A 17,109-nucleotide genomic window follows, 5' to 3' on the forward strand; every position below is an offset into this window, starting at 1 on the left:
CTGATCACACATCAACTGCCCTCTACAATTCATTTTCCCCCCCATCATATCATCTGCCTTGGCCAAGAACCAGATTCCCATCATATAAAACTCACTCTTCTATTGTTTCCAACAATTCTTCTCAGAACTGTATTTCTAAAATGTGTTCATTGAATAAAAGCTACTAGATAGCGTATTTAGCTTTCATTAAAAAAATACACAATTCTTTCAAGGACAAGTTACCATTTTAATCTCAGTCTCCCTTACAGCAGTACACAGAAATTTTTATAGACCACTGGAATGTGGATACATTGAAATCATTGCTCATATCAACTCTCTGCAAGCAAACTTGCCTGCAGTTATTCTGAAATTAATTGCCTGGGATGCTTTCAGTTAACAGTCCTCTTAAAAGAAAACAGTAAATGACAAAGAAGTATTTGTGTCATCACTTCATCTACAAGAAGCAAAATACATCCAAGCTGCATTTTTAACAGACTATGCTCATTCAGAGTAGTATTTTTTAGTATATTTTTTCAGATATAAGCATGATTTGTATTAATAAATAAAAAAGTATCATCATAAAATACAAGTTTCTTAGGAATTACAAAAATTTAACACAAGGCAAATATTTAAGAGGAAATAAACTCACTTGTATGGTTTCTGAGGCAGAATACTGATTCGAGTCTTGTCAAGTATCTTCTTTAACTTATTTCTTCCCCCAACTGTGTTGGCTTTACTTTTCTTATTTACTTTTTCTAATCCTATTACCTGCTCCACATCAACAGCAAGGTCAGGGATGGAATAACGACTCGCCTTTTTAATATCACCAATTTTAGGCAGGTGGGGAGCACCATTTCTTTTTTCCTCTGACAACCGCGTTAAGAGTTCTTTAAAAACTGCGCAAGACAGGAGAAGGAAGAAAAGAAAAAAAAATGTAAAAGAAAACTCAGTGCACCAGATCAGTTTAATATTAATCATTATTAAAAAGTGATTAGCATATTCTGTCAATTCCAGTATTAAATGAATTTAGATATAAGACTTTAAAAACATTTTCTATTTTAAAAAGGGCATTCATTTTCTGTAGTAAGAATCAGAAAAAACATAAATTGGCCCAGTCTAGAATAGAAATCCACTAGTGACCACACGGTTGCACGGATTCAAGAGAATGAATTTGACTTTTCAGCCTAAGGACAAAGGCTTCCGCAGAATAGTAACATGCATAAAAAGAGTACACTAGACAAAACTGAGATTGAAAAATGCAAATGAGAAGGAAGGTTTAAATAGACAGGCAGCAACAAAAGCTGTCAGATGGACAAGAAATTACTAGCAACAGGACCAAAAAAAATCACAAGGGAAACTGCAACAAAGTCAGAAAGAAAATATAACAACGTAGGAGATTACTGAGACACTTTGGATGTTCGACAGGGCTGTTGCATCCATCTGCCAGAGATAACAAAAAACCTCTCATTCTCCCTCAGGTCCCTAGCAAAGAGTCATCTCTAAGGCAGAAATACCTGATAAATTTGTAAATTAGTTCTTCTACTGCAATTTTCAGCCTCACAACAATGCTGATATATTTAAATAAATCAAACAAAACTGATGTGGAGACCAAGTCACATATTCTCAGTATGACAGGAACTTCCCATATATAAATGAAAAAATCATCTGATGAATTAATTTGTAATAGTAAATGAAAACTGATAGTTAAAATTAAGGACTTGCTGGAAAACATGGGAACAAGGGCAACCAAGTCAGAGTAAGTATTAGGGGTTAGGTTTTACTCTTATTTATTAATTTTGTCCTTAATGTTCATCTTCATCTACAGAGATACATAAAAAATCACCAAGAGACTTCAAAAGCTTCAAATAAGACACACAAATAAAAGTGAAGGAAAGTAATCCCAGCCAATAACTGTACTGCTGAATAGGAATTGGAGGCTGGAGAGAAAAATTAGATACAGACAAGAAGATGCTGTTGAAAAAAGAAATCCCTCTGGGATTTGTGGAGAAGGAATTGTGCATGCAATACACAGAAAGTAACTGCTCTGAGACTCTACTGTAATCTGATTTCAGTATTTGCACAGGAGCAACAAGATAGGAAAAAACACAATTTCTGAAGAAAAGAAGAAATCAGGTTTAATCTTTAACATACTAAAGCAACAAACAGATTGCTCAAACTTTTGGAGACAACCTAGGCATATTTAATTATCAGTTAGTGCAGTGACATGCTGTGATAATATTCTGCCCTGCTTGTGATGAAGAACCTGATCCTGAAAGAGATATCCAGGAAACGCACCACTAAATTGTATAAGTAATCCAAGTGTCCAGTGGTAAAAATCAAACCAAACCTCCAAGCTATTAATTATTTTTTATGCTAACCAAGGCCTTGAGCTGCTTAAAGATTCCTTCATGCCTACTTAAGTACTTGTTAGAGAGAAAAATGTAGAGAATAAATACAGAGGCTAGCAAAATTCTTTTCACCTAGCTGGCAAGAAAGTTTGTATTAGCCTTGTGCTTGTTACACTCATAGTGGGCTGAAAAACTACAATCAAATTCAGCACACAGAAAAAGACCACTGATCAACTGAAATGCCAAAAGAGGCTTTTTCTTGAGAAAGAACTAAATATTATAAATACAAACACATTTTATAAGTTTGAGCTACGTGGTCATGATAGTTCCTCTTAATACAGTTCCTCTTAATTCTGAGAGTGAAATCACTTTGTAACAGACTCTATTAATAAATTTTTGTTTGCAATTATGAACTAAGGTATTTTAGGACCTGCAAGCTTCCTTTTTCTATTTCCTCTAGTACAAAAGAGATTCGAACAAAACTGTTTTAAACTGTTAAAAAAATAATTTAAGTCTCCATCAAAATTAGAACAGAAATTTGAACAAGCAGTGCATGCAAACTTACCAAATAAATTGGTTTTCACAGTGATAGACAAATGAGTGTTATTTCTAAGGATTTCCATGGCTTTTGTCAGCTGAATGTTTTCAAAGTTTTGACCATTCACTTCCAGTATCTAAAAATTCAAACAAGTAATGTTATTTTCATGTAGTAAAGAGAAAGGAAACAAAAAAAAGGGGGGGGAATGGGGAACACATTTTAAAATTAGATACCTGGTCTCCACGTTTCAAGCCTGCTTCCGTAGCTTTGCTACCAAAATCTACACTGTCGACAAAGATTCCAAATCCCTTTTCAGACCCTCCCAGTAAGATAAAAGGCAAAGGGGCTTCTCGAGATGGCTTTGTTAAGGTTATCAATCTTCGTTTAGCTTTAGCAGCACAAGCAATATTTAACAGCCTCAAATGTCCACCCATTTTCTACAAGAGAAAAGCATAAGTTATATGTAACAGCCTGGCTACTTCCTGTCATCCCAAATTGCCAGAAAAAAACCACTCACTCTTACCTCCCTCTCCAAATTGTTCTCAAATTCTTCCAGAAATCGAGTCATAGCAGGATCTCCTTCAAAATCATTGAAGTGATTGTTCACCCACAACAGTACTACCCGTGTAACCTGAAAATTAATCAGGGATATAAACATTTTCTAGGAATACTCAGACCAACACTACTGCTAAATCCTTTAAAAATCCTGTTCCTTAAAGGCCCTGTAAATTTCCACTGGAATCCTAAATATTATACATACAAATATATATATCAAAAGCAAACTTTACTAATATGTGATCATTTATCAGGAGGACAGAACAAACTAAGTATTAAAATTGTTTTCACTTGTATAAGCAACTGTATGCTGTATTGCATAACAAATACTATGAGTCAGAAAACTAACACTGGCTGTATGAAATTTGACTAAGTAGGGAATAGTGCACACAGGAAAAAGCCAACGACATAGATCCATTTCTGACCTATAACAACAATTTCCTGTTCATGTACATTTCTAAATCTGCTTAATTCTTCAAGCACATGATCATAAAGCTTACGAGACAGCTTTATATTGGTTCTTGAATCTCATGTCTTTAGATGTGCCACCATTAACTTCATTTGGCACTTATCTGTGTAAAAGAGTTATTGTATGTTTAGAGAGGCAGGAAAAAGGAGCTCTTGCACGATGCAGAAAAAAAGTTTTAACAGCAAAATCCTACAATTTCTTTCCTTAAGAGTCAATCTTTCTGTTTACTCCTCCTTCTTTCTCTCCACCACTACTCCCCAGAACCAACTACAATTCTTCAAGTTTAGAAGAATCTTAGCTGGTATTTTACAGTTTGTTAGAAAAAAAAAAAACCTAAAGGAATACTACTAATTAATACTAATGAAGGTAACGCCACAAAATAAGAGCCTCATTTTTTAAAACTATATGCTTCCACTATAATATTTTCTCTTTTAGCATGTGATTTGATTTGGAACATCAGCAGCACTGCTGATGTAATAAAAGAGTTTTGATGTCTTGAATTAATATTTATTCACACTTTTTTAAAAAATTGTTTAATCCAAAATGGTTGTGCCACTCAACACTACCTCTAAAAATACAGCTGCATTTCTTCTTTTATGCTGGGAAAGTAAATTAGTAGGGATAAATCTCCAAAAATTTCAAAACCTAGAGCTTAAGAACAAAGTCTCATAAAAATTTTAATCACCTAGTGCTAACCTCTGTCCATTCTTTGTGTCTGCACAAAATCTAAACATCTGCAGCCTCATATGCTAAAGGGCTGACACCAGGCATGTAAAACCAACCACTGCCACCTTCACATACAGTTTCTAAGTAGTTTTCCTTTTACCTCAGAAAAGTAAATTAATTCAGAAGAATTGCTGAAATTAATGACCAAACTAACAAGGTACTTCAGAAGTCCTCAAGAGTTCTAACAGAAGGCAACTGTACAGCACTATGTGCTGCAGCTCCCAGCCACAGGGACACACTTGAGATTTTTCCACCTTTGAAACTGAAGATGAACTTCATTCCTGTTGAACAGCTCTGATACTTTCCAATACTGTGGTTGACACTGGAAGATCCAGACAATGTCTGGATAAATTTAGGCCAATTGCAGATTTTCTAAATTGGCTGGGAAGCTGCAAACCATACCACATAACATACTAAAAACTTCTACAGTAACAGCCTCACTGACAATGCTGCTTTCCAAGTTAGGACTTACTAATCTATACTGAAAGGACACCATGCTAGGAAGATTTGAATGGTGACTTCCAAAGGAATGCCACTACTCGTATCACAATCAGGAACAGCATTAAAAGACAATTAAAGCTGTAAAATCAAGTACCCTGCTGCTCAGCAAAATCATCAGTAAGGCTGAATCTCAAGTGTCCCAGTATGATTACTCCTGAGTACTAGTCATGCCCAGGAAATTCTACTCACTCCTTTCATTCTCCTCACGGACTATCAGCCCCCAGTACGAAAGGGCCAAAATCTTGCAGATTCCTTATTCCCTACTGGTTTATCTCCACTTGTCTCAAGCTGTTCTCTGCCTCTTGCCTTTCTGTCAGTGCTACTGGATGTCAGAAAAGGTTGGTCATTGAGGCAGCAGAACAAAGAGTTGCTCTGTGTTCAGACCTGATACCAGCAACTGTGCTGGCTCATGCTTTTACAGAGGCTGAGGGGATTATCTACTGGAGGACAAGCAAAGTGAGTTTAAAGATGAACTCCAATATTATAGCTCTGAAGCTGTAACAGTATTAGCTGCAAAGCCTATCCTCTGCTAGATGTATGATCCTTCCTCCGAGGCATAGCTATACTAGCATTTCCAGAAGAAATACCTAGATTTAAATAAAAGTTGAAAACCAAATTTCTCTTTAGCCTTAATAATAAAATTCTCTTGGTTTCAAATTAAAAAAAAAAAAGTGTGGAAACTTTTAGTACTTATTTTACATATGAAAAAGTTGCATACAAGTGAAAATAAAGCAATATAGTGTGAAGTACAATATATCCTCAAGAGACAGTGTGCCAAAAGTGCATAAATCTTATTCTTCCACCATGGAAATTTTATTTAGGGAAGAGGATATTTGATTGCTTTCTTGTGTTTGGGTTGGGTTTGGTGCGGTTTTTTTAATGCCACATAAAGCTCAACAGATTCTTAATGCATGCATTTTCTAGTCTCTTCACAAAAAAAAAAAAAAAACCAAGAAAGTTTGCCAAGTTGTGTACAGAAAAACAGAACTCAAGTTATATACTCAAATCTGGAGACACAATAAAATTCTATTCAATCACATGAAATAAAAATACTGATTATTGGAAAAAACCTTTCTGTATACTTGCAAACAACTAAGTTATGTTATAAAAACACAGCAAGGTAAAAACACAGCTAATTTACCTTTCCTGAATACATTAATATTTAAACAAAACAAGGATAACATGTTCTTAGTTTTAGCCATATATTCTGCCATTAAAATATGTCCCTAGCTATTCGTGTCTTATTCAGTTTAATCATTCTCTCTGAAACATATTTTATTTAACAGCTTATGTTTCAATTCAAATGGTAACAGGTGCATAATTCAGGAGATTTTAACCTTATCCCTGAGGCTGGGGTCATTGAACCACTCCAACAACTTCTTGCCCACTTCCATTGGGCTGGAAAGAAAGGTCCGATACGTCAACAGGAAGTCTTCTATAAATGTTGGGTCTACCACAGAGTGCTCTTCCACCAAATGCATTGTTAACCTTTCAGCTGTTCCCTATTAAAAACCAAAACAATGAAAAGAAATTTAAGTTATTAAAACAAATTTTCAACACATGCAAATGTGTTTTCTTACTGAAGATGCATTACACTAGAAAGAGTACTGCCATCCATTAACTGATAAACTAAGCAAACATAATGCCTTAAACACTGTGATAAGAAACGTAAAAAATTTAAGTAATTAATTTCTATAGAAATCACCTAGTTGTCAATGTGCTTATTTATAAAGAAAATCTAGAAATATTAACAGTCTATTTTCAAATATATATTTTTAATGTTCTCAACTAATCCTGGATTTAACTTGCCAAGTTAAGAAGTTTATAGAACATAGACTTTTGCAAGAGACTCTTTCTTTTGCTTTTACCTTGATGACAATGTGACCTTTTCTTGTTCCAGTGCGATCAAGCTCTCTGTGCTCCTTCACCATCACAATCTCCCCTTCCTCTTCCACCTTCTGCATGTTCTTTTCCACTTGATTGAGGATGCGGCAATAATCTTGCTGGGCTATACAAACAAACTGGAAAGAATCATCACGCACCAGTATTAAAAGGTAAAATCTTCAGAAAAGCATGTAGACTTAAGCTGCAAGTACTCTATTAATAGAAAAGATAAAGAAGTTTCTCAACCTGGAGTGAGTCAAATTTGTCTTTCCAGCAGTTCAGCTGTAGTAAGCACATGAATACATAAGCACAGTACTTCCACTACAGTCTTGCAGTTAGAGGAGACCAAGATCCATTAGAGCAACATGATTTAGCATTATCAGCCATTTTTGCTTTGACCTCCTCACTGCTGGAGATATAGTTCAGTATCCTAGCCAGTATTTTTTTCTCCCATGAAAGGTTTTGTGTTTAGAAGGGTTAAAAGAGTGAAGTGAAAACTTAGCTTTTATTTTTTGTTCCTATTGCTATGGTAAATTATTTTCATTTTTCATAGCTATTATTACTATTAAAGTCTATCTTTAAGAAAACAAACGTTTATTCAATTAATGAAAGCAGGCACACAGAAACAAATTACTTCTGGATTAAAGCATACAGCAGGAAAATTACTTTCTACAATCATCTGTTCGGCCAAGAATATGTGCAAGAATAACTATCTTAAGAATATTCCTACACTGTGTAAATATAATTAAGAACAACTACAAAACTTAGAAAGACAATACTGTACACACTATGAATTACCTCCTATAACTTGTTAAAATTTTTATGCCTTTGTCTCTTTCTGGAGGCAAGATTAAGCTGTCTTTGTATATGAAGTCAGGTATCTTAACTGAGAGGAAATAAGCGTTTCTTCTGATTAAAAAGGTGTTAAATCATCATGCACGTATTTAAGACAAAGGCATGAGAATCAGAGACAGCATTTTCTCCTGCATTCTTTAAACTCATTTACACACCATTTCTTTTTTCCAGCAGCTAGTAGTAGCTGAAACAAGTCCCATGGTTTGGATTTGTTGAAAACATTATCCTAACAAGAAACCATTTACGCACATTTTGCAAGTTAGATGGGCAAACCAAACCAAGTGACTTCATTAATATGTTTACACCCATTTCAAAGGTCATCTTCTTGAAGTTAATTAGCCATCAGGACCAAGCAAAATGTTTAATTCAACCAAGGCTCAGCTATTATTTTCTGGATGGGAATAAGCAAATAGCAACCACATACCCAGATTAGGCCAGTATGCCATGAGAAGCATTCCTTACATCTGACTGCTACTATTATAGCAAACATCAAGGCTTTTTCCTTGAAAGGCCAGATGAGCTGAAAGTAGATTTTTCACTCAAACCATAGGAGAATTTGTATTACCTAATATTCAGTAGCTGAGTCGAGTAAGGAAGAACTATTAGCTGTAGAAGTAAAAGAGCCTGTAATGGCTAACAGACCTTAAGATCCTACTGTGGGAACACTGGAAGCAATGGGTGGAATGGGCTGATGGGCCTCAAGTTCTGAAGAAAGTATGTAGGCAAACCTCCTCACCCAAAATGATCCCTATCCAGAAGAAGATAACTCAATTTCCCAGACAGTGGGAAATGCAGAAGCCATATCACCCAACTATTGTCCAGGGTTACCCACTGGAGATTTTACATATATTCATTTTAAAATAAAACTGTGTCTCTTTACTGAGTTGCATTACACCCAAATGTTTGTGAATTTGCATGTATTACAGTCCGACACTTTACCTGGCAGTCATCCACTTTGGTTCTCATCACTCCTTTCATATATTCCTTTTCCATGGTAGGGGAAACACCAAAACTGTTCCCCATGCACAGTATCTCTGTTCTTCCGTCAGGATATGTAACCTCCACAGAGCCATTCAAAATGACTGACCAGGAATCCAGCTACAAATCAAACGTTGCAGGATACATGAAGACCAAATCACTTAATATTGAAATATCATACTATATAAATACAAGATTCACAACTTTTCTAAAGCAGAAGTTATTTTTAGCACCTATTGAAAAAATTATAAGCTAGTTTGCCTTAAATGTACAGTATTTCAAGCTCAAGAAACCTGAGTTTATCCTTAATATTAAGAAGTAATGTAAGAATGTGAGGGAAAAAAGAAAGAAGGTTTTAAAACACCACTTAAACACTGAAATAAACTCCCCAGATCAGCTCAAATAGGCAGAAAGCATTTTGTACAGTATTGAGAATGTTTTATTATGTTTTTATTGCATAAGAAATGTGTGAGTGCTTAAACAAAAGCTTTCAGACTAATCCACAACAAAAAGAGGCTTGATTTACCTGATCAATGTTACCTTTTTTTTTTTAAAGCAACAAAGGAGGACTTTAACCCTGTGGAATCTGGGATGTTTGGTATAATAGGAGAGTCAAAAGCAACTTCTACTGACCTCTTCTCCATCGTTTAGTACAATAGTTCCTGCTCTCTCCACAACTGCAAACACCATTACAGCACAGAGCTCTCTCCTCACTGACATTGTCATGTTGGCAAAAGCAGGCAATTGATGCATGAATTCCAGTAGTTGTTCTGAAGGAGAAAAAGCCCACTGAGTCGTGCATGTCAAAACAACAAAGCACTGTAAAGACAGCTCTTCAGCAAGATGCCCAAGGCTACTTAAGCTAAAATGCTGCACAATCGTTTCTGTATACTAATAAATCATGTACAGTGGCCTGTTTTAATTACTGGGTATTTTGTAGACACAGACTGGCTGGTCATATCATCAATAGAAGTCCTGCAAAGTAAAAGCATAATGGAAGAATTGTAATGTAACCAGGAGCTCTGAATACAACCAATGATATTTGTAATACTCCAGTCAGCATAATAACTCCCTTAAGACTAGGACAGGACTATATAAAACACAGCAAGACAAACTGAGCAAGTTGTTTGGTAAAGCCATCCCCTCCTAGGCTAGACCTAACAGTAAATTGTACTTGATCATTATCTGGTGGTTTCACAAAGTTCCTCTCAGACGGACCAGATAGGATTACTGTCTTAAAGGTGACTACTGCTGCTCTGACTTCTGCATGCCATTGAGTTGCACTTGTATTCAACAACATACTTCTTGCATTTTCATTTTTTATATTGTTCATAACTACAGTACTCAATTTTACTTAGCAGTCCTGCTGAATGATTATATGCCCTAAGAACATTTTTGCATCCAGTTTGATCTAAACCATCTACTAAAAGGGTTCAATAGGACCCCATCTGGCTGTCATATTTACACCCTCACTCCAGGTATTTGTAAGCATTAATGAGATCTCTGAGTCTTCTCCAAGCTGAATAGTCCCAGCTCTCTTAGATCTTCCTCATATAAAAGATGCTCTAGTCCCTTAATCATCTGATAATCAACCTTAATCATCATTTAGTCATACTTCAATAAAAGAAAAAATCAAATCTCCCCAGTGAAACAGATTAGATTAGAATTTAAATTCTAGTTATGCTTTGCTTTCAATGTATTTACCTGTATGCTAACATAGCAAATTAGTTTGATTAGAGGCACATTTATGCTCAAGTCTTAACAGCTCCGATGTTTATCACAAATGTCCAATCACATCACCACAACTTACAGTTAAAAAATACACTCTGATAAGCAGTGTTGATGTTAATGATGAGGTTCTGTCTAACTATTTTCCAGTTCACAATGATGTTTACTTCATAAACCTGTTCTGATATCAATTAGAAGCTGATGCTTGAGATAAAAACGGCAAGCAAGTAATAGGTTTCACCTATATTATGTGCATTTTCCTCTTCTTCTTTGGCTATACTTGTTCACTAGCTGAATTTATGGCATTTATGAATCTCCTTACAGATAATAACTGTAATAATATATAATAATAATAATAATAAACACTAAACTTACCAACTACAAAAGCCAATTATTAAAATAAAACCTCAAGCTCAAAAACTAATTTTTTGGGGGGGTGAAGGAGAACATGTTTAACACTATTTCACACATTGCAATACTTACCAATGTCATCATCTGTCCTGTCTATTGGGTCTTTCTCCAAGCAGTCTCTAACAATATCCCTACTCATCAAAGGATCCGATGCCCTTTCAATGTCTTCTTCATCATCATCATCTTCAGAATCCACTGCTGTCTCTGGTAATCCACTGAGATCCATATCACCTGCTTCACTTTCTGTAGCCTAATATATGTATAAACAATTAAAAAAAAAAAACAAACACCAAAAAAAATTCAAATGTGTTCTTCTGCTACAGATTTCTAGTTAAATGTACAGAAATCTGCCATCCAACAGATCACTCAAATTCATTCAATATTTTTATATTACTTTTTTCTTCACATATCTTTTTAGAACAACTAAAGATTAATCTACCAAACTCACTGTGTTTAAACAGAGCTTTTAACATTTGTTTCAATCAGTCACACATAAAAAGAATTCAACAAGACGTTATTTAATCAGGAGGACTTGGGGGGGATGGATGACTTATATTTCAACCAACAATTTTTTGAAATATTAGTTGAACATAATTTTTTCAATAAACAGTTCATTAGACAGTTTCTGTCCCCACCCCAAATTTATATTTTCAGACAGTTAGGAACATGATGTAATTTTAAACAGACAGCTTTGGGAAATAAGTACAGCATCAAAATGCTACAGGAATTTTGTTATCTCACAGTAATGTAGGACCGTATTTTTCTTTTACAATTCCAGTTGAACATAGTTAAATATGGCTTTCATTTGCTGATAAACTGCCTAAGAATTTACAGATGCAGAAAAAAATTCAAAATCATTGTTTAAACACCATAGATGGACTACACAGATTTAACCTCCTTTATATTGTATTAAAATGAACAAAAACATAGTCCAGATATAGCCTGAGGTCGTTAGTATAGCACCTAAAAGTAAATATACTTTAATGACTCAGTTTGAAGACCAAACACTTAATAAATCCCACAAACATTTGTCTGTCACAGCTGATAAAGCTGCTTTTTCTCAGAACCTGATTTAATACCATGGCAGCTGCCAAGGCTCAGCTATCACAATTTTTAAGGAAATGCAAGCTTCTAATGAGCAAGTTTTAAACCAAGGCTTGAGAAATCCAGTTTCACAGGCCTTGCAGGGATGTTTTGTTTCTGAGACACACACGATGCATTCACAACTGCTTTAAAAATAATACATGGGACAAACACGGCTACTAAAGCTTGTTTGATCGATCTGTCTCTCACTCTTGTAAAAAAGACAACCCACAAAACTAGGTCACCCTCAAATACAGAGAAGGTAAGACAAATTGCATTGGTAATTTCGTAGAATCATCTTCCCTATCCCTGCCTCACTAGCTGTGGCTGACATCTGTTACTTTAATGCCACTAAAACAGCCACCTTATGAATGGTAACATATGGTTGGAGATGGATCAGGGCTGCTACTGAGAGTCTTAAATGCTTCTGTCCTACAGCACAACACCGGCTTTGTAACGGGGCCTTGTTAATGTAACAAGCATGATAACAACATCTACACAATATTCAAATTATTCTCACTTTGTGGTTTTGGGTTTGGTTTCTTTTGTTCTTGGTGGTTTGGGGTTTTTTTGTGGCTTTTTTGGTTTAGCTTTTTTTTTTTTGCCGTTGTTAAGAAAAATGCTCATTTTCTAAGCAGAATAAGGAAAGATACTACTGGCATACAAACAAATCATCAAAATGATAGCACCAATAGCAGTATTTTCATTACCAGTCTTACTCTGTTTAACATGGATGTTCCCCATGATACATTTGAAACAGCTGCTGTAACTACTCTTTCAAAATAGCCTTCATCAAAAGTGACTGGTGGAAAAGTTAGTGGCGATGAGTCAGTAGACACAAAGCTTATGACACCAATCTGTCAGAATGTGAAGTTTCCAATAGTGAAAATTCCAGTGACAGTGGGACTGATTCACAGTCAGTTTTGTAAACCTTCCCATTACTAACAAGTGCCCCTCCTACCTGCCCAGGTTAAGCTCTCTCAAAAGCACATTAGTAAAATGAATGCAGAACTCAATTTAGTCTAACATACATGAGAAATTTCCACATATTGTACAAAATCTGATAATTAAAAGACAAGTTATTTCACTGTCTTAGAGCAATAAAACAAAAATAAAAAAGTTGAAGCTCTTTTATCAAGAAAAGTTGATGCTATTTAAAACAAATTCTCACACCAAATTAAATGTAACTTTGTACTCAGAAATAATATTAAAAATACTACTAAAGGCTACAAGCATTTCCTGAAGATGATCACCTTTTACAGAGCTTTTTTTTCTTTTTTTGACAACTAAAGCTATTGGTGAAGGAGAAGCAACTATTTCTAACTTACTAGCTATCAAAAAATACAAACCATTTCAACAAAGAAGCTCAGCATTGAATGCAACAATCTACAAAGTAATGAAGCTTATTAATTTAGGGCACCTTTATAAATATCTTTTGAAAAAAAAAATTACCTTTTTTCAAGCACCTTTCTGAAAATGCTATGATTACACAAAAGTTAGCAAAGGAAGATAAACTTAGCCTTTTCTCATAGGTAATATGTTTTCACAGCAGTAAAAAAAACCCAAACCAAACCAAACCAAAAAACCCTCATTCCACAAGGACTCCTTGTGTTTATACATGCAAAAAGTTTTGTATCAGTTTTGTTACAAAACCACCACAAATAGGGGGTTTTTTTTGCTTAGTAGTATCACATATGACATTAAGTGCTGACACGTGAAACTTCATAACCGACCTGCTCTGAGTATTTCTCCCTCATGTGTGAGAAAAATCAAGTATGTCTGCACAGGAACCCTTAGTTAAGAAGCAATAGCCTTGCATCGATCTAAGACTAAAGGGGAAACCTCAATTAGCTCCTTATTAGCTCAGCAGCCGAAAACCAGAACACGAGATGAACATCCAACAGAATTTGTACTACGGTCAATCACGAGACTTAGAGCTTCTCAGAGCATTTAATCATGGATGAAGTACACCTCAGAATTTCTTTTCCTGGATGCATGTTGTACTTTGTTTCTTGGGTAATAAGAGAAATTAGCTTCACTTTAATAAATCTAAAGAGATAGCATGCATGAAAAATGCTGGTTGCAGCTTGAAGTACAGAACAATGTTTCTCCAAAGTCTGAATACCAATCGTGATAGTAAATTTCTCATGTCATCTTTCCAACTATGAAGAAAATTTCTGAAGCTTCAAAGGAATCTCACAATAGTGACAGCCTAATATTTTATTTGTCACATCACCAACGAGAGATCAAGAGATTAAGACAGATGTTTTCAAACCTGAGTTGAAGGGCTATTTCACATTTGATACCCAAGGACAATCTGCCCGACATTAAGTAGTGTCTAGAAAGGCTAATATTGCAACAATAAAAAATGGTTGCTCTAACTGCTAAGGATCTTGAAGTCCAAACACACCTCCAGATTTGAGTGATAATTAATTAAACAAATACTGTGAAATAAGTGGGAAAAGATGTAAAATAAAGGAGTCTTGTGCAAGTTCTCGGTTAGCCTTTGGTTCCTTAACTGACTGGAGGGGAGGAGGATTAAAAAAAAAGAGAACTAGTATTCATTTCCCCTAGGTCAAACTGGGCAGATGGGGGAAATAGGGACTCTGCTGGTCCCTTTAGACTGGCGTGAGAGGAAACTGATTAATCCCACTCTGCTGGTCTTTCATTTTTCAGAGGCATCATGAAGATGGGCATAATGAGAGAGGTGATGGACTATGTGAGCAGCTAAAGAAGATGACCTAATTTACTGCTCATTTCTTTCTCCAATGAATTTTTGGGTTTCTTGAGAAAATAGATTAGAAGAGGTCAAGGGGGATCCATACCTTTACACAATTAAGTAACTCTCACCCCAGTGTAACAGCTGCTTTAGCACACACACATCACCCTTAGTATGGGAAAGAAAGCGTGGAGACCTGGAGAAGTGCTTACAAGATGACTGGCTCTGTTTTAGGTGGCCTTCATAGTTTTCTTTTCACTTTGGGAAAAAAAGCTTCTAGATGATAATAATATAAAAAAAAAAAACTAGAAAACAAGTAAAATAACCACACTAACTACTGATTTCTTAGTATTTTAAACAGACTATTTCAACCTTTACTTTTTTATTTTTATTTTAACTACTTTCTTTAGGAAACATTGCATCATTTTGAAGAATAAATTCCCTTTGTGACTACTGTTACCACCTAAATCAACAATCCAAAATCTCCAACTACGCAAAACACCAGAGATCTAAAAAAATTTAAAAATTTAAAAAGCAAGAATAGAAGAAACTTCTTGCACAAACCAGAAATATTCATTGCCTGGTGCAGTACTTCAGTCTCATGAAGCCAACAGAGAAAGCAGCCATGCTTAGCTCAAAAAACCCACTTCTTCATTACTTTTTAACCATTGTAGTTTAAGGGTTAAAAAATAAACTAAAAAATGAAATTAAGAATGTTTATTAGGAAAAACATTCATTTTTTACTTTCTAATTTTTAAGCCTGTACTGATACAAAACACCAAGAACACTGTCTCTGCCTGTCTCATGAAATCACATGTAAAAGTCTCATTAGCTTGAAACATTCCCTCCTGTCACATAGACACATTGGATCTAGCTTCTCCACAGAGAGAAACCATGGCTGGGGTTTTGTTTTAAATTACTTTTCAGAAGGCTGAGTAAAAGTTTACAATATCAATAAATTAAGATGGAATTCAATCCATGTAATTACAATATGTATTTATTAAATACTTATATGTACTACAGTCAACTATAATTATTACATATGCACAAATCATACATAAATCTAACGTAATGATTTTTTCATCCTCCATTGACATGAGTGTAAATGACCATGAAATACCTTAAAACTCCTTTAGTCCAAGATTTTTACAGCACTCTCCATATATGTTCTTTCAATATCTACCAAAAAATTACAACACAGCAGCCCACATCTGTCATAGAAGTCAGCCTGAGCAGTTTTCCTCACTAAAGATGAAAAGGTGTAACAATCCAGACAATGCACACCAGGAACAGCATCCTACCCTATAGCCAACTAATTGCTGCTTTCCCAGAATGGGGCATTATTCGCCAAGACCACAGGCATACAGAACAAGGACTCTGGAAGGTACTCCTTGGCTATGAGCTTCAGGATAGATTAAGAGGACCTAAATTTACCAGGAGCAACAAGGTACTGCAGAGGACTTAGTTGAAACTGTGGGGGCAGGAGGAGGCAGCTCACAGGACATAGTTTACCCGAGTTGCATTTCAGAGGCTGGTACAGTCAGAAAGACTGACTTTATCTTCACGTAAAATCTCTTTATTTTGCATACTCAGGGGCAGGCTCCACGGATGCTCTGGTTTGAGAGAGAAAAAAGTCTGGGCTCCCTCAGGAAGACTTTCTGGAGAGTGGACCTTTCTTCTAGGAGCTACCTTATCAGACTCATGAGAAAGCAAAGCTGACATCTCGAAAATTTCTAAGCAATACACATATCCTGGGAGGGTCTCAGAAAGGATGTTCCTGGTTTCCTGTACTGCCAGTGGTATCTGAGCTGATACCTGAGGGCACACAGAGGTGGCAGGAAGCCACTGGTCTGAGGACAGGATAAGGCAAAGAAAGGCTGGCAAAGAGCTGAGCCAACACAGCAACGCCTTTCCAAAACAGGGTGGGGGGAATAACACAAGTTCATGAGCTTAAATCTCCTCCCTCTCCAACCAGGAACATCATCTGGTAATATATACGATGGGTATAGGAACCATTTAGGAGCATATAGGTATATGCTTTCATATGGGAAGCATTACCTAAGCCTGAGAGTCAAGAGGGAGCAGCCATACATGAGAAGCAGCAGTGAATGATTTGCTTTGCCAAGTCAATACAAGACAGAATCAAAGTATTATTCTTGGCAAGTACAAGCCAGCACACAATCTACAAACATTCAGCATCCCCTACCTCTCAAGTCACCCTATAGAGTTCGTCATTTGATGAACTTATTTCCTAAAATAAAAGTAACAATATTTAAGGACCTTATTAGTTGGCACCTGAAATGTTTTTGAGACTTGGGTGGGGTAAACATAAAGG

General features: G+C 35.7%; 1 protein-coding gene across 6 annotated transcripts in view; it reads right to left on the bottom strand.

The window, feature by feature from the left end:
- RAPGEF2 (Rap guanine nucleotide exchange factor 2) overlaps positions 1 to 17,109 on the bottom strand; it is a 181,349-nt gene that overhangs the window by 26,200 nt on the left and 138,040 nt on the right. For all 6 annotated transcript variants that reach the window (XM_032685082.1, XM_032685083.1, XM_032685080.1 and 3 more), the window contains 9 exons: positions 11,045 to 11,222; positions 9,467 to 9,603; positions 8,795 to 8,953; positions 6,985 to 7,137; positions 6,454 to 6,618; positions 3,389 to 3,496; positions 3,099 to 3,302; positions 2,893 to 3,001; positions 629 to 875 (listed from right to left, as the gene is read on the bottom strand). In XM_032685082.1, the coding sequence (XP_032540973.1) occupies positions 629 to 875; positions 2,893 to 3,001; positions 3,099 to 3,302; positions 3,389 to 3,496; positions 6,454 to 6,618; positions 6,985 to 7,137; positions 8,795 to 8,953; positions 9,467 to 9,603; positions 11,045 to 11,222 (1,460 nt within the window). The remainder of the gene's footprint in view (positions 1 to 628; positions 876 to 2,892; positions 3,002 to 3,098; positions 3,303 to 3,388; positions 3,497 to 6,453; positions 6,619 to 6,984; positions 7,138 to 8,794; positions 8,954 to 9,466; positions 9,604 to 11,044; positions 11,223 to 17,109) is intronic.

The sequence above is a fragment of the Chiroxiphia lanceolata genome, chromosome 4, assembly GCF_009829145.1.
Source record: "Chiroxiphia lanceolata isolate bChiLan1 chromosome 4, bChiLan1.pri, whole genome shotgun sequence".
NCBI lineage: Eukaryota > Metazoa > Chordata > Aves > Passeriformes > Pipridae > Chiroxiphia > Chiroxiphia lanceolata.